The sequence below is a fragment of the Pocillopora verrucosa genome, chromosome 2 (assembly GCF_036669915.1).
Source record: "Pocillopora verrucosa isolate sample1 chromosome 2, ASM3666991v2, whole genome shotgun sequence".
NCBI lineage: Eukaryota > Metazoa > Cnidaria > Anthozoa > Scleractinia > Pocilloporidae > Pocillopora > Pocillopora verrucosa.
In genome coordinates, this window is record NC_089313.1 from 11,306,471 (window position 1) to 11,329,982 (window position 23,512).

The 23,512-nt window shown below is 35.1% G+C and overlaps 2 protein-coding genes across 2 annotated transcripts in view; one reads left to right on the top strand and one right to left on the bottom strand.

Moving 5' to 3' along the window:
* Window positions 1-50: 50 nt before the first annotated feature.
* Window positions 51-7,162, bottom strand: LOC131771840 (transmembrane protein 120B). Its single transcript, XM_059087700.2, has 12 exons — window positions 6,942-7,162; window positions 6,244-6,365; window positions 5,607-5,726; window positions 5,051-5,104; window positions 4,835-4,930; window positions 3,805-3,894; window positions 3,362-3,427; window positions 3,185-3,246; window positions 2,905-2,997; window positions 2,594-2,658; window positions 1,731-1,799; window positions 51-1,360 (listed from the first exon to the last, which is right to left on the bottom strand). The coding sequence occupies exons 1-12, from the start codon at window positions 7,023-7,025 to the stop codon at window positions 1,241-1,243; spliced, it is 1,041 nt and encodes a 346-aa protein (XP_058943683.1). The 5' UTR covers window positions 7,026-7,162; the 3' UTR covers window positions 51-1,240.
* A 3,776-nt stretch (window positions 7,163-10,938) lies between these two features.
* LOC131771844 (huntingtin-interacting protein 1) overlaps window positions 10,939-23,512 on the top strand; it is a 28,319-nt gene continuing 15,745 nt past the window's right edge. The window contains exons 1-20 of the mRNA XM_059087707.2: window positions 10,939-11,143; window positions 12,459-12,520; window positions 12,991-13,135; window positions 13,649-13,705; window positions 14,395-14,478; window positions 15,055-15,131; window positions 15,863-15,924; window positions 16,705-16,790; window positions 16,924-16,978; window positions 17,672-17,729; window positions 18,159-18,234; window positions 18,883-19,053; window positions 19,622-19,680; window positions 20,179-20,251; window positions 21,265-21,306; window positions 21,429-21,479; window positions 21,576-21,627; window positions 21,781-21,869; window positions 23,167-23,214; window positions 23,459-23,506. Coding sequence (XP_058943690.2) covers window positions 11,069-11,143; window positions 12,459-12,520; window positions 12,991-13,135; window positions 13,649-13,705; window positions 14,395-14,478; window positions 15,055-15,131; window positions 15,863-15,924; window positions 16,705-16,790; window positions 16,924-16,978; window positions 17,672-17,729; window positions 18,159-18,234; window positions 18,883-19,053; window positions 19,622-19,680; window positions 20,179-20,251; window positions 21,265-21,306; window positions 21,429-21,479; window positions 21,576-21,627; window positions 21,781-21,869; window positions 23,167-23,214; window positions 23,459-23,506 — 1,470 coding nt within the window. The 5' untranslated portion in view covers window positions 10,939-11,068. The remainder of the gene's footprint in view (window positions 11,144-12,458; window positions 12,521-12,990; window positions 13,136-13,648; window positions 13,706-14,394; window positions 14,479-15,054; window positions 15,132-15,862; window positions 15,925-16,704; window positions 16,791-16,923; window positions 16,979-17,671; window positions 17,730-18,158; window positions 18,235-18,882; window positions 19,054-19,621; window positions 19,681-20,178; window positions 20,252-21,264; window positions 21,307-21,428; window positions 21,480-21,575; window positions 21,628-21,780; window positions 21,870-23,166; window positions 23,215-23,458; window positions 23,507-23,512) is intronic.

Sequence of the window (23,512 nt, forward strand, 5' to 3'; positions counted from 1 at the left end):
CAGCTGACACTGTAGAAAGGTGCTTATCTCTAGTAGAATAAATTGCTTTTGTGATTTTTGTCATGACAGGAAAAAAAATTTTAATTGATTTAAAAGAATTCCAAGCTATACAAATTCTAAAATTAACACAAAAATCATCACTTTTTCTATCCTCTCTATACTGAAACATGTACATTATAAGATATCACTATTTTACATTAATTTATCATGATAATATAAAATGTAAAAGTTGAATGCTGATCTCTTTCACCAAACAATAGTCATAAATTTTTGTAAAACCAAGTTACAGTGTCTGTTAATGATAAAAAGTCACAATATCGGTAATAAAAATAATAATAAGGAAACTTGGCTAAAAGGTACTTCAAATAACTTAATGCCATTTGCAGGTTCTTAGTAAATTCATAATCTTTGCATTGGTTGCCCAATCTCTAACAAATCAAAAGCATTGGGCCTCCTAAAACCAAAACGTCTGTGTATAAAATATTTTGATTGGTCATTCTTGGCTGCCCTTCCTTACATTGAACAGAACATGTCATAACCCGCATACAATTTCTTAACCCCAACATAAGATGCTTAACATAGGTCAAAACTGGCCTGCCAAGTCAGTCTAAAAATAAATACAATTCTCTTTCTACTAAAATTGCAGTGATTATGATAAAGGAGGATTTTCTGAAAAGAATGGAAATGGTGCTGCTTAATGAAGTGATAGAGAGATAAAGATGGAGTTGATTAAGCACATAATGACGATCTATAAACTCACTGCAACATTGCACTATGTTGCAATATTGCATGAGCACTGAAAGGAAAGAGAAAAAGGAGGAGACCAAAACCTAACACAAGGCAAGGCATTGAAAGAGAGAAAAGTAATGAATATTCTGCAGTGAGTTGTGGAAAGCAAGAGCTGGAGACGATCTGTGAAGGTCTTATGTGACATGAGTCACAAAGTAGATAAATTAAGGGTTACTAGTAACAAGATTTCTGTTCATATGAGAGAATCACTGCATGGTCTAGAAAGTTTATGACTGATGAAAAGTCTCCAAGAAGCTCCTCTTAAAAAGGTCTACTCTAGACCCAAATTAACCTGTCTGATTAGTCAATTTTAATTTATGGTGAGCCCCCTTTGATGTTACATCAAGGTCACACTTCTTGTTGCATTTGCAGTATTAGCAACAAGACTTGAATCTTAAGCTGTAGAGAGGCCTCCTTGGCACCTCTATTAAATTGCATTGGGGGGAGGTATTTAACTACAAGGTAATTGTGGAACTGAAACTGTCTTGATAAATTTCTGCCTCACAACAAACAGGAGGGTTGTCATGTTTCCAGCAAACAAGGTAAAAAATACCACACTGAGGCCAAGAACCTGAAAATATATTAATGTCAATTAACATTTATACAAGCAAAATGGTACTGCAATACTATCAACAAGGCTATGCCTAAATCTTTATTTTAATTTTCTTGCACTTCATGAGCCTCAGGAGGGTTTTCTGTTATGACATGAGATAGTCCTGATTATTCTAATTTGTAGAAGGAATTCCTTTAGCTTTCTTACATGTAAGAGCACTAGAAAAGAAGCAAAGGTAGTTTTGTATGAGGAGATAAGCATACACAGACCATGAAATAGCTCCTTTGAACTAGAAAAATTTGCTGGTGCATAAATAGAAATGTATCTATGTATTATTTTGCCCTAAACTAGTGATTCATCTTCCAACAAATTGGCACAGGAACCTTACCTGCCACTCACTGCAGTAAGGGTGGAAAGACAGTCGGTAGAGTGTGTAAGCATTGAACAACTGGAATAACTGTGGAAATAAAATCATGTGTAATAAGCTGAATTCCACATACATTTTGATTAGTTCTTATGCTCTATCAGAGGACAGATGACGTCAGCATTACCAGTTTTTTGCTCTTTATTACAGGAAAAAAATGGATTCATTGTTGCTATGGGTGTGTCCAGTAAAAGATCACAGAAGACATCAAATTTTGGTAAGAACATATTAAATAACACACTTGGCTGTGCCGTATGTGTGTATGATATCACCTTGATCAATTTCTGAACAGATACACAACAACATGGAATCTGTTTGCTAATATTGTACACTGGCAAGATAAATCTTCCAAGAATAGAACACTTAACACATAGATGGAAGCCATCCTTGCAGTTGTGAACACTACTTCAGTGGTAGTGAAAATAAGACCTGAAAAAAATTCAGGCCTGTACAAGATTTGGACCCAGGCCCAATGCAATACTGGTGCAGCACTCTACCAACTGAGCCAACAAGCCAACTGGGAATTGGTCATTATGTTGGTTCCAAATAAACCCTCAAAGTGGTTAATAAATGACTGTAAATATATGAAAATCATATAGGTTTCTTCAATCACAGTTCACTGCATTTCTTTCAGGCCTTACTTTCACTACTACTTAAGTAGTGCTCATAACTGTGACGATTGCTTCCATATTCGTTTCTTTAATCTCAGTTTACATAAATGAATTTCATATATTTACAGTCATTTATTTAGAATAACACACATTTGCTAATTTGCATTAAAACACAAATCATTTGCCACATAAATTATATTGAAATATCCTACTCACATAGCCAACAATAAGAAAAGGAATAATGAATCCTAGTCCCCTCCACATCCATGAATGGAAACCCTCTGCAAAACAATTTGTTTCTCAGTCAATAATTGGTAAGCCAATGCAACCAGTTGACCTGAATACACTACACTTACTTTGTAACAACTACTATCTGATAAGTTTGAGTATTCTCATTACCTGTTTGCAGGATAATGTCTGGATATGATGGGAAGAAGTTACATGTTTATCACTTCTGGAAGTTAAATTTTAAATGTGATAGACAGCCAATACTAGCAGAAAGGTTAGGGGTCCAAATTGACACAAACCTCGAGTGACATCCATGTTTTTGCTGACACCCAGTGATCTTAATCGGTACAGAGCTCTTGACTGATATCTAAACTGCAGAAGTTGAACGAAACCTGAAACACAATGATAAAATGATGAGTGTTCTGCTTGTTTGTTTAAAATGAAAAAATAGAAGATGATCAGGGTAAAATAGCAGAGGGAGGGAGACTGGGGATATGATTTTTCTTTAGTACCTTTCTCAAATTATGAGACTCTGTCTAGTTGTTTAACAGAATGAAAAATTTACAATGTAATACTTACTAAGATATAAAGAAAAGTAGAAAAACTGTCCCCTAAAAAGTTGGTAAACCCTTCCATCTGGCCTGAATAGAAAAAAACATTTGTTGATATAGATCATTGAACTCAAAATTTAAATAACCATCTTTGTTTGTTTTAGTGTAATAAATTACTTTGAATGGAAAAAGTGAAATGACTCACCATATAAGAAGAAACCCAGATAAAATGATGGACAGATAATGATGCATAACCCACCAACCTTTTATCCTGTGTAAAGAAAAATAAATGTATTAAAACCCTTTCCACCCTAACATCAGTATGCATATACTCCCTACTGTTCTCTATACATTTCCTAGTGTGCTGGTAAGGAGAATTTGTTTAACAGTCAAGAGCTTCTTCAGTTAGTTATCATTTCCTTTATTCTCATGACCTTAATGTTTGAATCAGGGTTGATATTGTAAGGAGAAATTAGATACAAAAGGGGTTAAAGGGTTGATTTATTCCTTTGAAGTCATTTTTTCAAATTATTTGATACTCACAATGTCAGTGAAAAAATCAACACTAGAGAGGTGTGACAAATTAAATGAATTAATAAAAAAAAAAGACAAACTAAGTACTTATAAATAACTTAGTTTGGTTCATACCGTGAGCCATTAGCCATAAGAATGTGTTCTTGAAGGGTTAGTGTACTATAATACCACAATAACATCGCATGGAACAAGGCATCTGCTATCCTACAACAATCATATTACGGTAATATCATTAATAATATTAATATTCATTTAATCTTCTAAAGTGCTTTAGTTTAGGCACTTATGAATTACTGAATTTCTGGAGGATTTCAGATCAGAGAAATTTATTTTAGGCCTTGTGTTTCCTTTTTTACCAAGACTCATAGTACACAATCACGATATGTGTCCAAATGAATGGACCATGTACACTAAGAAGATAAAATTGGCAAAATTTGTCAGGGGAGGGGGTCAACAATTTAAACCCCCCCTCTAGCAAAGAGATCTAGAGTACTCATGGTCATTTTTTCAGTGAAAAGAAATCATGAACACTTGAGATGGTGCCAGTTCCTGTGCAGACTTGACCTTTTTATAATGGGAAAGTATGTGCATGTTTGACTGCTTCTACTCTTGACAGGGTTAATTTTACAAAGTAAACCAGTAACATTATGGGAAACCAAATCTGATTTAAATTGATCATTCAAGCTGGCTTATCAGTGTTTAGGTGCAAAGGAAACAAATGTGACTAGGAATTGAGATGAGAGTGTTCAAGTTTTTTTTTTAAGGGTGATCCCAGAAATGGCAGCCATACTGTGATAGTAATGGAAAAGAGTACTCTGACCAGTGGATTACCTCTTCCATCTAGTTTTATCATCCTACATGCAAGTACTCAAATAGTAGTACTTTAGGCTTGATATCCCAAAATAAAATATACTGTTAGTTGACATTTATTATGTGAGAACTCAAACAAATTTTTCCAAAGTATTTAACATCAGATCCCCTAAATCACTCTGAAGCTGGAAATTAATATAGAACTATACATATTCAAATATATGTAACAGTGAACTTTTAAGCATAGAAGAGCAAGGGTGATTCTCATTTGTAGCTGCTGGCACTGAAACAAAGAATGTGTTTTGATTTATAAAGGTTATAGCCATTTGTATACCTGTAGTTAAAGATGTACAAGTTTAATATGGTAAAAACCATGCTTATCACTGTCATCTTTAATTTAAACTTCTCGTAGTCATCTTTGTATGCCATCCTAAAAAGAAACACAAAAATTATTGGCTATCATATACTCCAAAAGAGTTATCATGGAAAGTAAATTGTATTGAAAACTGTCCTTAGAGCTCAACATTATACTCATAGAAAAATAACTCACTTTGAATTGTAAAGTGAGACATTGATGTTTCCCAGGCATAGCTTTAGGAATAACCTGTGGAGAGGAAAAGCATGTCCAAGAATTAAGCAATAACATTCATTGTTAAAAATGAGAATATACAGATTACAGGCAATTTATAATAGGAGCCCAGTTAAGCTGTAGTTTAGTTGGCTGGGACCCTGTTGAAAAGGTCTATATGGAAACCCTGATCAGGTTATTGTGAACTACTGTCTTGAAGCCAAACCCTTCCCCATCCCATCCTCACAGTATTTTTTTTGGGGGGGAGGGGGTGAGGGGGAGGTTTGGAGATGGAAGAGGGAGTGAGCACTTATTTGAGGCTGGGCATTGAGAAACATTTCCTACCAACAGGTTGGGCCTTATATGAAGTTGGTAATTATTAGCAGTTGGGAACTGAATAAAATTAATATGTTTAAAATATGTTTAATTAATAAGTTTACAGTTTTTCAGCCATCAATTAAATATGCTGAATCACTTTTCTTTTCCAATGATAAACCATCTGGCTGCCATAAATGATTGAATAAATAAAAATAATTACCCTGCTTGAGAAGGAAGGCTTAACTCAAAATCTTTTATTTTTCTTTCAAGGTCTGAGATTTTTGTCTGAAGTTTCACAAAATGAGCTTTTTGGTCACCAGAGAGGGGTCCATCTTTAAACCTACAAGCAATCAAAAAGGCAACGGTTATAAAGTAAAGTTCTAATACCTTGCTCATATGTATTTTCCAGTTGTTGAAAATATTTATAATTTACATTGTGAAATATTTATTAAAACATGCATTCTGGAAAATGATCAATCTCCATTTGAGCTTAACTTAAATAAAACTATGAGTATCTCATAATCTTTAATAGAGTCATTTTTGGTTATAAAGAAAAGCACATTCAAGTGGAAGGAAGAATGTAAAATGAGTTATAAAGGTGCATCAATGATAAGGATTACATGGATCAACCCCCTGAGTATGCATATTCTCCATACTGTTCTCTATACATTTCCTTAGGTGCTGATAAGGAGAATTTGTTTAACAATCAAGAGCTTATTTAGTTGGTGATTAGTTCTGTTACTCTCAGGACCTTAATGTGTGATTAAGAGGTGATATTGTTTGGAGAAATTAAATGCTTGTCACTCTAAGGAATCAAAGCGTTATCTTTAATCGCTATCAAAACAGAAAAGGCTTACCGCTGCAGAGACTCCTGAAAATCCCTCAGTTTCCGTTTTTGCTGATTAACGGCAGACGCACAGGATTTCTGACTCGAATGAAACTCGTCCAATTTCTGCTGATAGTCTTGGAACTTCGTTTGCTAAAGATCACCGAGAAAAATTGTTTTTGTTTTAAACGGACGTTTGAAACAAGGTAATGTTCTTCCTGGAAAAATTATGTTACATGCCTTGTCTTATTCGTTGTCACTTTCACTATGAAAAACAAATATTTTCAGATCGAACAAGCTATCAATTCATAGCTAAGATTTCTTTCGATCTATATTGGAATTACTAGCTGTTTTCTACGAAGGGTTATCGTTACTGTCGAGGAAATCATGCATTAAAAATGGAAAGAGGCTGAAATTTTAGTGATTTGGTGTTGAGTGAAAAGCTGGAAGATCGATAACCAAATTGTGATCAATCATTTATTATTGCATTAGGTTTCCTAGAGAAGTCTTTTTCGTGAGTAATCACTCGACATCGAAACTGATAAAAATTTCCAAGCATTAAGAGGCAAATTCAAATAATTAGTAAACACGGGTTTGCTCATGAAATAAAAAAAATCACTTATGCACGAGTTATTTCATTGATCATTAAGTGCTCTCGCGGGCGCCGCTATCATGGCATCACGCTAACCAAGATGTCAACTTAGATAAAAAAAAGAACATAGAATAAACCTTGAACGTTCGCGTCTCCTCTTCCAAGTGCTGCCATTCTTCTTCCCATTCTTGAAGACTTGAAATTTGTGCAATAGCCGCCATATTGACAAGACCCGAAGAAATACTACCTCGCCCCAGTCTTTTTCTTACAAGTTGAAAAATGAAAAATCCAGTTGCACTGGTGCTTGCTGCGGGCGAAGATATTTCAAGAAGTACTTCAAAAGTAACAGTTTCTGTTATCTTTTTTAGTTATAACCCAAACAGTCAGTGTTTGTTAATAAGTTTGATATAAATCTTTCATATGATCTGGTTTCCTTCTGGAACGTGGACTGGACTCTGGACTTGACTCTGGACCAAGCAACTTTGTCACGAGCTCCTCAACCAGGACTTTGACCTTTGGTCTTCAACACTTCGATGAAGTTTTAATCCCGGAAATGAACCCTCTTTATCGCTACCGTACGCACTTGTTATTTTTGTTGTTATTTTTCAGATTTTTTTTATGTTTCCAAAGTTCTTTCTTGTGCCCTCCAAAATTTTCATATTGCCATATAACATCTCGTCAAAGTTGTCACAAGTCAGAATTTTTCGATTGAAGCATCCATTGTTGGTTTTATCATTTCCCGAGAGGGATCTAAGTGCACAAAAGAAACTTTGTTTGCAACGGTATTGTAGGCACCTGGATTTATAATATCCCATTATAGGATTTTAACGATATGACAACGCGAAGAAAATTTACGTTAAACAAAATAAACGCGAATTTTCCAAAAGTTAGGTTAACATAAATTGAATTAACGCCAAATTTTCGAAAAATTTTAAGAAGAAAGGCTGAAGAAGTTAGCTATCCCCACGGGGAAACGCATCGATACGAAGACCAGTTGAAAGAAAAATTGTTAAATAGTGCCTCGGAGGCATTGATAGTTGGGCAAGGAGCAGATGAGGTTTTTTTTATCAGAATAAAAGTGCTGTAAAACGTTAATGATGTAAAACAGTATGATTTAAATTTACATAGACGTAAGTTAAGATGCATTCAATTAACGTGATTTTTTCAAAATGGCATGAATAAAGTGCATCGTTAATTTCCTATAATAAGGTAGTCTTTGTTCGTGCTTTTAATTTCGGTTTTTGCTTAGTTTAGTTTTCGCGTCCTTGTAGCTTTTGTTAATTAGTCTTATGTGATGTACTTCTGTTGTTCCCCATTTTAGGTTTTAGTTTGTATTTTGTATGTTTTGGCTCGGTTAATCATTTTTCGTTAGATTAGGTTTACATTATTTCTGCGTTACATTCTCGGAGATCAAAGGGCTGTCAGTTGATTTCTACTCAGCCCTGAGTAGGGCCGACAACACTAGACTTCGTCAGAGCAAAGGGTAATGCTCATAACGTCAGATTTAGAGACTCTCTTCGGTGGCTTATTTTTACTATTTCAACTCAACTGACAAAATCACATCATTTTGGAATACCCGGCCACTGATGAAGCACCACGGTTCTCTATTAACTTACCCCTATATCAATTTCATTACAATTGGAGAGAAGACTCCAGAAACGCACTCCAAAAAGCTTTTCAGCGTAATAATTACATACATGCCAGAAGTTCAGCACGGTCATTTGTAGATAGTGTATCAAACAATCCCAAAAAGTACGGCAAGTTGAATCTTTTAAGAGTAATTTAATTTTAACGAGTACCCACATCATTTTTTTGCGAGGTTTGGGTTGAAAAGTCTCCTGAAACGCTTTTTTTAAACTACAGATTGCATATAGGGTGCATCCAATGCTCTCTTTTCCCTTAAAAGCACAGGCTTTCTCATTTACTTCGAATGCACTCGCAACATATTCATTCGCCTGTAGTTACCGGCTGTGCGATCAATTAGTTCTTATTCTGCTCAAAATTATACGTCTGTTATTTCTTGAAAATGTTTTCGGTCAACAAAATCATTCAACAGTGGTGCCATTTAGTTGAAAGTCCTAAATCTGAAACTCTTTCAACTAAATAAAATCAAAATCTCAACTTTAAACTCTCGGAAGTGATTAACAGGTAAATTCTCCCCCTGAAAGCCATACATTATACAGAAAACAGGTAATGAAAATACTCAAACTCATCAGGTGGAAGATGTTATCTAAATGTAAAACCAGATTCTCGTAACTTATTTTTAAGGAAATGTTTAACGGCTTGGGGGAAGAATTAACAATCAGATCTTGAGATTTAAAGTGTTTGAAAACAACGCTTTAGCCCCGAATTATTCGTTCTCCATCAAGTCACGGAAAATCAGGTAGAAAGGGTGATTAGAAGCCTACCATCTAACAAAGCTCCTGGAATGGACAAGATATCCTCCAGAATTCTTAAAGACAGTTTACCCAGTACGCTAACAACAATTACCCACCTTGTGAATAACTCCTTTGTTACCAACACATTTGCACGTGCATGGAAAACAGCAGAGGTTACACCTATTCTCAAATGCGGTAATCCAGATGTCCCTAACAACTATCGCCCCATCTCATTATTACCAATAGTCTCAAAAGTCACTGAAAGGTTGGTACATGGACAACTTATGGAGCATCTAATTAGAAATAATAAACTGGCAGCACATCAGAGCGGAAATAGAAAGCTTCACTCGACAGAAACAGCTCTGTTGTACGTTACAGATCAGTTGCTCCAGGCTATGGATAACAAGAAAGTTTCCATCATGGTCTTATTAGACATGTCTAAAGCATTTGATAGTATTCGACACGACATCTTGTTATCCAAGCTACAAAATCTCGATTTTTCCCAGGGTGCGTTGAATTGGTTTCAGAGTTACCTTTCTAACCGATAACAGTGCGTTCGAATAGGTGACGCAGTTTCTAAAGTACTCCCACTTGAGTTCGGAGTTCCGCAAGGCTCTATTTTAGGTCCGGTTTTGTTTACAATCTATGTTAACGACCTCCTTTCTGTTCCTAAACGTTGTCTATCTGCCTCCTATGTTGATGACTATAAATTGTACTTGTCCTTTTCACCTGCCGAATTACCCACGTCCATCCTCGCCTTAAACGAAGATCTTACGAGAATATCTCAATGGTGCTGTAAAAACTCTCTTTTGATTAATCCGGACAAAACTAAGGTTCTAGCTGTTGGATTACCACAACTTTTAAAGAAACTGTCATCATTCAGTATAACACTTTTTGACAAGGAAATAACACCTGTGCCTGTCGTTAAGGACTTGGGTGTTCTTCTCGACACACACCTCAGTTATAACCAACATATCACTGAGATTGCCTCTAAATGCCTTTTTAAATTGTACCAAATTAACAGAATCAAACACCTCCTGGATAGGAAAACACTTCTGTTAGTAATAAATTCTTTTGTCTTTAGTAAACTCCAATATTGTTCAACTGTCTGGAGTAATACCAGCAGCAGCAATATTGACAAGCTACAAAAAGTCCAAAACTTTGCCGGGCGAATTATTCTGGGACTAAGAAAGTATGACCATATTTCGGATGGGTTGCGATCGTTGAAATGGCTTCCTATTAGAGAGAAACTCATTCTAAATGACGCTACTATGATGCACAAATGTATTAACAAGCTTGTTCCAGACTATCTTGCTGATATGTTTAAATCACGTTCTCAAGTCCATAATAGACAAACTCGATCATCTGGTGCTTTGGATATACCTTTATGTCGCCTGTCAACAGGGCAGCGCTCCTTTGTTTTCAGAGGAGCCAAACTCTGGAACTCCTTGAATGATAACATTAAGTCTTTAAAATGCCCCAGGAATTTTAGACGTCATCTTGCAAACGTTTTATTAAGTTGATATATTATATTATTGATATATATTTTGTAATTATAATATTATTGTATTTACATTCTCAATTAATTTATATATTTGTATTTTTTTTTTTTCTATTGAGCTGAAAAGCCCACTTAGGGAGCATCAATAAAGTGTATGTATGTATATATGTATGTATGCGTGCGACCGCGGTCTAACCGCGTTTGGTGGGCGTCCTGGTAAAGAGTTATTCTGTTTCCAGTGCCCTGACCGTTCTGAAGAAATTGGCGGCCTGATTGAGTTCTCCGAACGAGATATCGCGATGCATACAATTTGAAAGTACTTATTGCGTGAGAACGTGCTTTTACGTGAATTGATCTTTTATTTGACATGTTAGTTGGGTAAATCATGACCACCCCAGCGCTTGGACTGAGTAAAAGACCAAGTTTAACTCAAGATCGAGAGAAACTCCAGAAAGACCAGGTAAAATCTCAACTCGAAAGAAAAATATATTGGTTTTTTATCGAAAGTAATTCCATTTGGGAGGCACGATAGTATAGTGAAATACTGATTTATAACTGAAAAAATCTCTTATGTTTCTTTAACCGTTTTACCAACCAAATTTTACTCGAAAAGTTTCGTTCGTAGCGATGTGAGGAAGTCATTCGTAAAATTAGCCTCATACAAAAACAATGCAGAATGAATGATTTCCTCTTGAAAATTTATCTAAGTAAAATGACGGGCTTTAGATTGTAACGAGATATACATTCAGTGTAATTCAAGTGTTGCACGTGGCTCTTTTATTTTTTTGAAAGCTAAATGTTCACAGCAGACTGAACAGTTAACAGAATTGACGCTCGCCATTGAGTTGAGACTTAAGTGGGAACGGTGACGTTTTTAAAAAGCTGTCAAGTTCCTATCGCATTTGTAAACATTTGTACAGTCATCGCCTTTTGATTGAGGGCATAAAGAAACATGTCGAACTCATTAAACATGAAAAACTGAAATAATCTGACGCTATTTATAACACGCAAAGAACCTTCACTACAAACATTTCCGAAGGAATTAGAGATATCATAGTATGGAAAACTTCACCGAAAAAACCTACGCTCTTAGTTTGCAGATATTGCCCTTGACTCAGTTAAACAGGCATCAATTTATTTGCAGATTTTGAGCTTTTCAATGAAGCTACATGTAGCTGGTGTCTTGCCAAAAACTCTGAGGGTCTTTTCACAGCTTTTACTTAATTTAACTGATGAGATGAGGTCAAATAGGAATTAGTATTTATTGTGACTCAAGTCACCTGATTAGGGGATAAATTTGTTAAATGAAAAGTGTTCCTGGATACCATGGTGATTGAGAGTGCAGGGTTGAGAGATAAATTTTTAGTCTAGAGTTTTGTGGCTTTTTAGAACTCTGGAACAAAAATTTATTTTCAAGATTAGCACTCTTAATCCCCACATTATCAATGAAAGCTTCTAATCCAATAATTAATTATTGTATTTTTTATGTTACCATGTTCTCACCAATAGCGTTGGTCCATTTTTCTTTATATAAATCACTATTAATCCATAATCCCTCTGTTTCCTCTGATGTAGGACTAATACTTGAAACATCTGCCTTAAGAACTCTCTAGGGTGGCCAAATGATACTATCAACTCAGTTGCAATAATACCAAAGTGTTCTATAAGTTTAGGTAGAAAGACTTACTGGTTGCAATTCTTATCACTTAGGGGTTATTAGTTTCCCAATCCTTAAGTTCTACAATAAATTTTTGTCACTTGTTTTGCCTATGCAGCAAGAAGCTATAGGAAAAGCTGTCAACAATGTTGAATCTGCAGTCAAAGAGAAACACATCAGAAATATCCTTTTAATGAACAATAATGAGGTTTAGATCAAAGGGGATTAACTGGATCAATAAATGCTTAATAAATACCTCTACTAACTGAGTTCAAGGTAGGTACTTTAAGTTATGAACCAACTTTTTTTCTGCTCAGATCTATGGCCTAAGTGCATTAGCTACAGTACTGTACATCTAGTCTATAAATTATCATGTTGTGAGATATAAATGAAAAAATGGATTCAAGACAAACAGAATTTAAAGATAAAATGATTTTCATGTTCCTTCATTTTGAAAACTATGGACACCTGCAATAACTCACATACCACTCACCTAAACATGAAACCCCATCCACTAGTTTAATTTCTATCAATAGATAGGTTTTCCACTTTACTACCTACTGGATATTGATTGATCCTTTGTTTAGCATTATCCACCTTATAAATACCTTGGACTGGGAAAGTGTTAAAAAAATTTCTTAACCTTGTTTAAGTGCAATTATTGGAACATGGCACGAGAAAGGAGCCTCTATTTTTTGGAACTCATTGGGAAGGATGCCCCTCCCATCCCAAGTTATAATGTGTTGGAAGGCAATGCTGGTGATACACAAACTGCTAAGAGAAGGACACCCAAATGTAGGTATTGTACAGCCTTGTGTATGTGTTACAAGATGCCAATCATAAAATAGATTGTGCATTTATTACTAAAACTGTCATGTTACAGAAAGTGCTGGTGTTCGTTGTGGTTTTATAGATAAATGAGCGTTAAATTGTTTGTCTCAGATTGTAGAATCAGGCCATCAAATGTATAGATAGCAACATTTTGACTTTGTTGCCTGAAGAAGACTAGCAGTATCGCCATCAAAACACAGTGAACAGTACACGATTGCTTAGCCTGACTCAATATTGTGAGAAAAATAATTAAACATTCATTTATCTTAAACTGTGATATTTTACAAGCCTAATTTAACATTGTTTGATAATTATACACTTGAGAGAGTGGTTAGTCAACAATCATGCATGTTTATGTGTTGATTTAAATGCTCAAAGAGAAATTCTGTATCTCCACCTTCCCTTATATTTATTTCCTTGCTTGAAAGATTTAAAGATAATTATAATCTTAATTATGTATTCATTTTTTGCAAACAGGCTTTGAAGGAATCCCTTAAATACAAGCAGATGCTGAAGGACATGAGAGATTTTTGGGTACTTTTGCTAACAATTTTCATGACACCTTATCTATATTTAATTTTGCTATAATGAAAATCTTTTAAAAACTTAGTCAACCACAAAATGATCAAAGTTTTTTGGTTACAACTTGAGTCTTTTTTATAACTGTGGCTCATCTATAATGATCAGATTCAGTTCACCCTAAACTCTTTGAAGCATAATTTGGGATCTATGAAATGTTTCAGGGCTAGTAGTCACAGTTAACCAACTGAGTCTCAAATTTTGATGGATCTACTGTGATTTGAAAATTTTTAACTTAGAATTATTTTAAGAATATTTAAAAATTATGCTTTTTGACTTCAACTGTCTCAACAACAGTGCTTAAATTACACATGAGGTATAAAAGGTTCTAAAAAGATAACAATGGGACAAAAAAGAAATGTTTACCTTTTCACTCTCAAGAGTGACCAAGACAGAATTTCTCCTTACAATATCAACACAATATCAAGCAGACAAGTGATGAGAATTAAGAAAAATATCAGTTAGGGGATTATTAGTTGATCCAATACCAACTCTCCAAACTAACATGGTTATAAGAATTGAAGGGCAGAGAGTAAGGAGAATTACTAATAAGATCTTGGGGATAGGGTTATTTAAAGATAAATGAGTGTGACTTGATACTCTTCAAAATTAATAGAAAATGTCTTCATGAATTTCTTACACAGAAACATTCAACAAAGGGTGGATATGGCTGGTTAATTCACAGTTACCTTTCAATCTTGATAGCAAAACTGGAGTTCCATCAGAAGGTTGAATCTTATATTAATTTTAATTTTAAGTATTGTATTAGTGTCACATGGAGTTAAAAAACAGGTTTTTCAGTTGTCTGTGACAAGGAGATTTGTTTTTTAAGTCCTGTTTGTACATTAGAAGTGTGAAAGTGTGGTTGTACGTCTTTTAGTTTGGCTGAGTGGTTAAAGTGCTGGACTTGTAATTCTCTGGATTTGTTCTCAGTTGTCATGAGTTCAACTCCTTGGCTGCACTTTGTATGTGGCAAACTGGTCTGCCTCCTGCCATTTTGGATTTTTTAACATTATGTTTATTTACAATGTTTGTTTCCAATTTGATTGTATTGGCACTGTAAAGCCCCATTGGGGTAGTGTAAATTTAATTTTTTGAATTTATATGCATTGTGCATAGTTGCATACTTTTCAGTCACCCCCAGTGTCTGAAAGAGCATGAAATTTTGAGTGATGCTTAGCCAAATCTTGAGAGCAAATCAAACTTTCAAATGTTTTTGGTAGTTTGATTGTAGGGTTGCCTTGTAACACAGTGGCACTTGACAGTTCATTATAAATTATTATCATGTGATTGCATTTTTGTAGAATGAAGCTGTCCCTGGTACACTTCGAAATAGTGATGGTGGACCACTTGTCTACACTGGGACAGATGTAAATGCCTAGTAAGTGCATAGTTATAGTGGATTTTTCATGAAAGATTTTGTTGAACAATTTTCAATCATGAAATAGGCATTTGTGGAGTGGCTGGTACCCCTGACTCCTGGTTAAGTGGCTTAGGTTTGAGTCCTGTAAGGGTTCTTTGTGTTGTGTTCCTAGGTAAGATATCTTCAGGTTTTGTATGGGTCCTGGAAAATCTGGAAAGTCCTGGAAATCTACTTTACTCAAACAAGCAATGAAGTTTTTAGAGTTTACATTATGAGAAATGTATGTAGACCTTAAGGAGAACTGACTTTGAAGTCTTGGGAATGAAAGGGCATAAGGTAAAATTTGGAGTCCTGGAAAAAACAATCTTGAGTCCTGGAAAAGTCCTTTGAAATTTTTTCTGAAAAAGGGTACAAACCTTGTACTCTACCTTGATCAAAAGCGTAACTCATTCTACTCAGCAGTATGAAGGGATACTTGTAAACTGTTTGGAAAATTAATGTTGGGCAGGGGAGGAAGTAGAGGAGGAGAAGAAGGAAGGAGTTAACCAATGATTGAGATAGACACCAGCCAGAGAAGTGGTACTCTGAGTCCTCTCATTGTATGCAAATTTGAATGAGGTCTGTTGTTCTGCTGGCCACAAAGATGCAGAACATATTTATCTGTACTATCCAAATCAGAAATGATCATCTATTTTGTAGAGTAACTGTGGAAATTTAGATAATTCTTTTTTGTTTACTTTTACTTTTAGTTTTGAGTTGTCAATAGATATCTTTGATTATATGGACACATTAGTGGATCTTGAGAAAAAAAGTAAGTCATCTTATTTTTAATGGCATTGTCATACATGTATTAATCATTTTCTAGAGGTCTTCTTGCAATATAACACATTTTGTAATTCATCATTATTTACTTATAGGTAAAGTGACGTATACAGTAAGTTGTAATTCTATTCTAAGTGTCATTTAGTGCTGATTTAGTGGTTTGAGCAACAAATGAAGAAAAAACAAACAGAGGAAAAGTTTCCCTGATAGTAAGCTGTAATATGAGGAGTTTCCCAAGCTTTCATTTTAAGCATTAGCTCTTCATCCTTTGCTGTGATGAACGGCTAATGCTGAAAACATCAGCTTTCAAAACTCTCTGAGGTGGTCGATTTACATTTAATTAACCCTTTAACTCCCAGGAGTGATTAACATGTAACTTCTCCCTATAATATCCATTCCTTATCCAGCAAAGAGATAAGGAGAAATGTCAAACTTATCAGGTACAGGTTGTTGTCTTGATCTAACACCAAATTTTCATAACTAAGTTACAGGGAAATATGTAGCAGCTAGAGGGGAGAATTAACAATCAGATCTTGGGAGTTAAAGGGTTAAGTCAGTCAAGATAGAACCAAATTATCTTGTGATCCCCCTATTGATTCAGCAACACAGTTTCTTCAGAAACTAACCCTCTTTATCATAATACTGTGTAAGAAAGAGCTCAACAAACATTGCAGAAACTGCTTCTTTAAGAAAGCATAGTCCTCTTGTTATATATGGCCATCTGATTTGTTGTCTTTCCTTTATTGATGTTGTTGTCTCTAATTTTTAGTCTTCAGCACTCTTGATCCATTCCGTGCTAATTCTCAACTCCAGGCTGTGCAGTGTAGGATTTGTCCATTCCCTGTTGTCATTCAGGTAAGTAATAATACAGACTGGAAATGGCTGGAACCCAAGAGTAAGAGTTGATGGTGTAGTCTAATTTTTCGTTCAGTGATTGACTTTGCTTAAGAGATTATTTGATGGTATTGTCTCATTTTTCAATTGTCAGGAGTGTGGTGGCCTTTATGACATTGTGGTGGATTTAATGTATAAACTACATGCAAGTAAGTTGCGTCAATTTATCTCTGATCTGTTGTTCTTTTCCCAGTTTAGTACTGCTGTAGATTTGATTAATTATCTGCAACATATTTATGTTATAAGGGTTTATTTTTACTCATGTTTGGCCAGAAGATTACACTACCTTGTGTGCAATGAAATTCTTGGCTTAGTATAGTCACTATACTCCGTACTCAGGTTATTCACTGATATTGTTGTGAGACTTAACCCTTTGGCTCCTAAGAGTGACTAGCATCTAATTTCTCCTTACAATATCACCCCCAAATCACACATTAATATATTGAGAATAAAGGAAATGGTCACCAAGTAAAGAAGCTCTGGATTATGAAACAAATTCTCCTCATCAGGACCTTAGGGAATATATAGGGAACAGTATGGAGAAAATGCAAACTGATGTTAGGGTGGAAAGGGTTAATACCTATCAGTGATGGGTAAATGGGGTGAAATGTACAAGGAGAAAACTTTCATCGCTTAGAGTTTCAAACTGATCAAGCTTTAAGGTGTGAAGTTGGTTTGAAGTTCCAAGTGTGATTATCCTTGAATTATAAAATACAAACTCCCATCATGAAAAGTTTTGTCAATAACTGAGTGCAAGAAACTTGCAATTACTAAGAACATGATGTGCTGGTATTTAGTGTGTGATAATTTGTTTTTCTTATTTTGATAATTGTTACTTTTAGGCCTACCAGCAGACACTCTGACTGGCCACAGAGAGAGGTTTTACTCTCACTTTGCTGAGTAGGTGTTCTGTCATATTCTATTCTATATGTACTACATGTATAATTTCTATTCTACTATTGTCCAACCCTTTAACTCCCAGAAGTGATTAACATGTAACTTCTCCCTAACATATCCATACATTATCGCACTAATAGGTAATGAGAATACTCAAACTTATCAGGTAGAAGTTGTTACCTTGACTTAACACCAAATTCTTATAACTAATTTACCAGGGAATATTTAGCAGCTAGAGGGGAGAATTGAAAATCAGATCTTGGAGGTAAAGGGTTAAAATAATTTTTTTTTCATTATCCAACCAGTTTCTTACTTATAACTTTTTTAACCATATTTAATAGTTCCTGGGAAAGTTACTGATGTGCATATTAATTTGCCAGTTTTATTAGGTTAATTGCAATGTTTGTACAATTATTTTTGTCTAACTTGTAGATTGAAGAAATTCTTCTTTGATGCCGGAAACATGGCTTATGTAAAAGCTTTGGTTCCTATTCCAGTGCTACCTCAGGTTCGATAAGTATTTTCTTTTATGTTGTTTGTCCTGTAGGAAGCAACTGTCACTTTGAATAATCAGTAGAAATTTCCAAGCCTATGTTTTTTGTCAGAGTTAAGGCTTGGTATGTAAGCAGACTCATTAGGATATTATTAAATGACAGCAAAATTTAAGATCATAACTTTTCAAACATTACTGACATTAATCCTCTCATTCCACTCACCCCACCCCCCTTCTGCAAGCTAAATTTTGATTCTCTCCCCTGTCTCTCGTATTTCTTGTGAGGTGAACTCTGAGAATATTTTTTTTTTATTTTTCTTACAATTTACTTTATTGTATTTACTCTTTAATCCTTTAACCCTTTCACTCTCAAGATCTCTTCAGTAATTCTCTTTTATTACTGTCTGCCATACAATTTTCATGATGTTAGTTCAGAGAATTTGGTACTCTATCAACTAATAGTCCCCTAAGTTATATTTTTCTCTATTCTTGTCACTTGTCTGGATTGATATTTTACAGAGAAATTCTGTCTTGATTGCTTATGGGGTTAAAGGCCTAATAGGGTTGAAACATGCTGATGTTTTAAGGATGCAATCCTTTTTGGTCACCTCTTGGAGTAAAAGGGTTCACAGAATTTGCTCTGAACTTTGTTTCATTCCACAGAATCCTCCCTCTTTCACATTATCTGATCCCAAGCCAACTTTGGTGAGATCCACTAGTGAGGAAGTGCCAAGGCGTAAGTCAACTCCAGCTGAAGATTTCAAGCGCCAGAGCCTTATGGAGCCACTTAATATACCTGTTACAATGGAGCCATTACTTCAGACAACTCCTCAGGTAAACAAGTATTTAGTCTGCATTCACTCTTATAGGAAGATTTTAACCATTTAGCTCCTAAGATCTGATTGTTTATTCTCCCCTCTAGCTGCTACATTTCCTTGGAAAGTAGTTACGCAAATTTGGCTTAGATAACAACTTCTCCCTGATAAGTTTAAGTATTCTCATTACCTGTTTGCTGGATACCAGTAATGTATGGATATTATTGGGAGAAGTTGAACGTTGATCATGCAAGTGCTTCATAGACTCAGTAAAGGAGCACGCTCACTGTTTCAGATCTTTTGACTTTATATCTGTGCCTATTTTGTGTACAAATAGGCACTTATTCATTGAGCAAGGAATGGAGCTTTATAGCCAATCTAGTTGAATTTCACCTCTTAATATTTACAGAGTAAAATATCTATTTTCATTCACTGTCATATACTCATGTCTTCTTTGTTTCATGACATACCAGTTGATAATGTAATACTGTTGTAATTCTTTTGCTGAAAATAGTGTGCTCATGCAATTGCTGATCAAGAAATCTTTTCATTGACCATATTATGAAGAGCATAATTTTTTCTTGTAGACTCCAGAGGCTAATATGTTAGGAATTGACTCTTCAAATGGCCCTGCACCTGACAACAGGTTTGTTTCTACTTTTAAAATCTCATTCAACCATATGTTTTACAAGTTGAAGGTCTGTACTGAGTCAAAAATTTGCAAGAAATTTTGGAAATTTACTACCATGATCTCTCTTCAAAAAGAACTCTGAAATTGTTTCTTTAAATTAATTTCTGAATCATTTATTTATAATCAAGTTTGGGTTTTATTCTTCCTTTAGTTTATGTCATTATCTTACCCTGAAATGAAAAGAGTGATAAAAATCAACCTGTTTTGAAAACTTATGAAGCAAAGAAAAACTTTGAACAAATCACATTCATTTTGGTTACTTTATGTTAACAGTACAACTTGGGTCTATTTGATAAATCTGTATGCCTTATGATTTTATTTACAACCCCAGTCTTCAAAATTAAAAATAATGGTTTAGGAAAAGAGAGGAAGAATTGGAAAGTTTCAATAATGCTAACACATTGATGTTATTTTGGTAAAAGACAATGATTTGTAATGCCTTTTACTTTCTAGGGACCTGATAATCAATCAGTTGCGACAAGAGATTGCACAACTAAAGCTGGTATTAGAGCGTCAACAGAAAGATGTGAGTATTTCTGAAGCACTCCGTGACCAGGCACTTCAGGTTTCTTCATAATAATGGTTGAAAATGAAACTTTTGATGTGTGCTTTTGTCTCTTTGGCTGGTTGAAGGTGAATAGTACTTGCTAATCATTTCTGAACTTGCCAATTAGCTTAAGTATGTAAAAAGCACTATTCACTTCAGTCTGTGGTTGTTGTTGCTCTGAATGGGATCAGCTTAGGCAAAGCAGAAAGTGTTGGATGCAAAAAGAAAGTTCATTACACTTGGTTCAGAATAATGGTGCAGGGTTGATTTCTCCTAGAGCCAAAGATACTCATCTGGGATGAGGCAAGATCTCTCTTCCTACTTCGGAAGCAGATTATCTGACTCATTGTGATCCTTGTAGTGATCAGTTTGGATCTTGCAATCCCATCATTGTTAGTACTTTATGGATTTGCTAATCAATCAGGCTTGGGATTGCACCAGACTGAGTTTGGTTTTAATCTAAAACTCTGACATCCCAGCAAAAAACCTGAACAAATGTACCATTTCTCCACATTCATGCAGCTGTTTTGAGAAAGGTTGTTGGAAAAAAGTGCAAAAGTGCACACGACAACCCCCTACGGTTCATATTGTAGGTAGCTTTCAGGTTGTGTTTCCTTGACCTCAGGATTTCAGGGAAATCTGCAAAATGCCACAGACAGTAAGGGCAAATCATTGTGAGTTTGATGAATTTACTCAATTATTTGACTATTTAAACTCATTGATTACCACATATGGAGATTACCTTTTGGGATAGTACATACACTTTAAATTTTTGCTTTTTTTTCAACAATCTTTCTCAAAACAGCTGTACGTCACTAGCACAAAAGTGCAGTTTAGACTGCTATGGTATGATGTACCATCCCTGGTCTTGCACCACATGGTCTGCATTTTGGGGAGGAGTTTAGCTTGATGCTCACCCTGCTCTGTTTTCCTGTCATTTCTGATTATCATTATCATGATAATTAATATTTTTGTACTTTACTTGTCTCTAGGCAAAATCACTTGAAGATTCTCTACGCTCCCAGATTGCAAGGGTAAAGGACAAAAAAAATAAAATGATTCTATGTTGCATTTGAAAAAAAATTAATTTCAAATGATTGATTTGATTAACAGCATTAAATATTGCATAACATTGATTTTGAATTTTTGTGTTTAGCTTACTGAAGAACTAAATGAGTACAAGACAATTGCAGAGAAAGCTTGTGAGGTACTTAAAATAGGTGGTTTATTTTCATTCTTTTGTTGTAAGTGTTGGCATTTTTCTGGCGGTTGGGATAATCTTGAGACATCATTTCCTTTATAGGAGAATGTTTCGTTAAAGAAAGACCTAGAAAGCAAAGAGGATGACAAGAAAGGTGAGGTGGTTACTGACTCTGAGGGAGCAATGCATTGTTGTGGATAAATTAAGTTTGCATTTTCTGATGCTTTTACAGAGAAATAATTTCAATTTTTTACTTGAATATTAATGGATAATTCCAAATTGCAAGCTGTTTTTCAATCCATTGCAGATCAGAAAGGTCCAGCAGAAGAGAAATATACCAAACTCAAAGGAATTTACAGTAAACTGAGAGAGGAACACATCCAGCTCTTGCGAACTGTATGTTGATGGAGATTAAAAAAAAAAAGGCTGAGTCCCACTTACATGTAACTACAGAGAACTTGTCAATGAGTCAGGCCATACACTATGTTTGGACATATGAAGCACTCTTCATACTGCAATGATCAGCAGTGTGGAAAGTATTGCATGTAAACTAGACAGCGAAATTTCAAGTTCTTGGGTTTGATTGATTGTTGGGGGCTCAGTGTTTTTCTTAATGCCATACACATGACAAAAGGAATATCATTCCATCTCTAACAACCCAGCTAAAAAGAGTACCATAATTTTTAATATAGTTGCATAGAAAGTATCTTTACACCACTTATCCTGGTGGTATGTAGGGTGGTTGTCACAGATGGACCTACCCTGTAATAAGGATAGTAAGTTTCTAAAGAAACTGTAGTGCTGCGTCAGTGGGTGAGTGTAACAGGGTAATTTAGTTTTAACAACTGAGTTGATAATGTAAATTAGCCACCTTGAAGAGTTACAAAGCTGATGTTGCAAGTGTAAGCCCTTCGTCAATCACTCTGACCTCTTTAAGGTGGCCAATTTACGTCATCAACCCAGTTGATAAAACTAAATTACCCTGCCATGCTGTAGTTCATGGCTAAGCTCATTAATGAGTCCTCCATCACTCAACTGTGGGGCATCAGGCTGAGGAATCTGGGTGTCTTGGGAATCATTTTCATGAGGGGATCTTGAATTTTTTCTTTCATCTCATGTTCAGGACAAAGCAAATGACCTCTTTCTTTATTCAGTGAAAAAAATTTTTTTCAGTTTTGAAAATGGAACATTTTATCAAGTAATGACAAAGAACTTGTGCAACAAACATAAAGTGTAACCTTCTAACCCCTAAGAGTGTTTGGCTTCTAATTTCTCCTTACATTATCACCCTTGAATCAAATATAAAAGGTCATGAGAATAAAGGAAATGATCACCAATTCCAGAAGCTCCTGATTAACAGCCAAATTCTCCTTGTCAGTACCATAGGAAATGTAAAGAGAGGCTGGGGAGAATACGAGTACCAATAAGAGAGTGTGAAGAGTTATTAAACAAAAGTTATCTTAACATTGATGCAGTCACTTTAGAGAGAACCCTAAATGGGTGTACATTTTTCCAAATCCAAGAACTGTATTTTACTTGTGCAAAATGTATCATCCAATTTAATGGGCTTTAATGTTGTCTTAAATTCACCCACAATTCACAATTCATTTTCTAAAAACACGTACCCACTGTCTTAACGTTGGTCATAATAGTTGATTGTGTTAAGACTGTTATTACTTTGTCTTTCCACCAGAACGCTGAAGTGAAGCAAAAATTGAATGCTTCAGAAAAGGACAAAGAGGTATTAAAGAAAATTATTTGATAGGCTGAATTATGCATGTGGGTTTGATTGGTTCTTACCGATGATCTATGGGAAGACATGCGCATAGATGACGTCATCACATTGATGTATCAAAATTTCCAGTAACGACCTATATTGCATACATGATGAGTTAATCACAATGTTCAAGCTTTTCCCTCCAAGGTATTTCACTGTTACTTGGTGGTTTATTTGTTGATTTACTTTTTACCCTTCTTGTTGTCAGGAATTAAGTCAAGTAAACGAAAAACTTCAACAGGAAGTAGATGATAAGGTACAA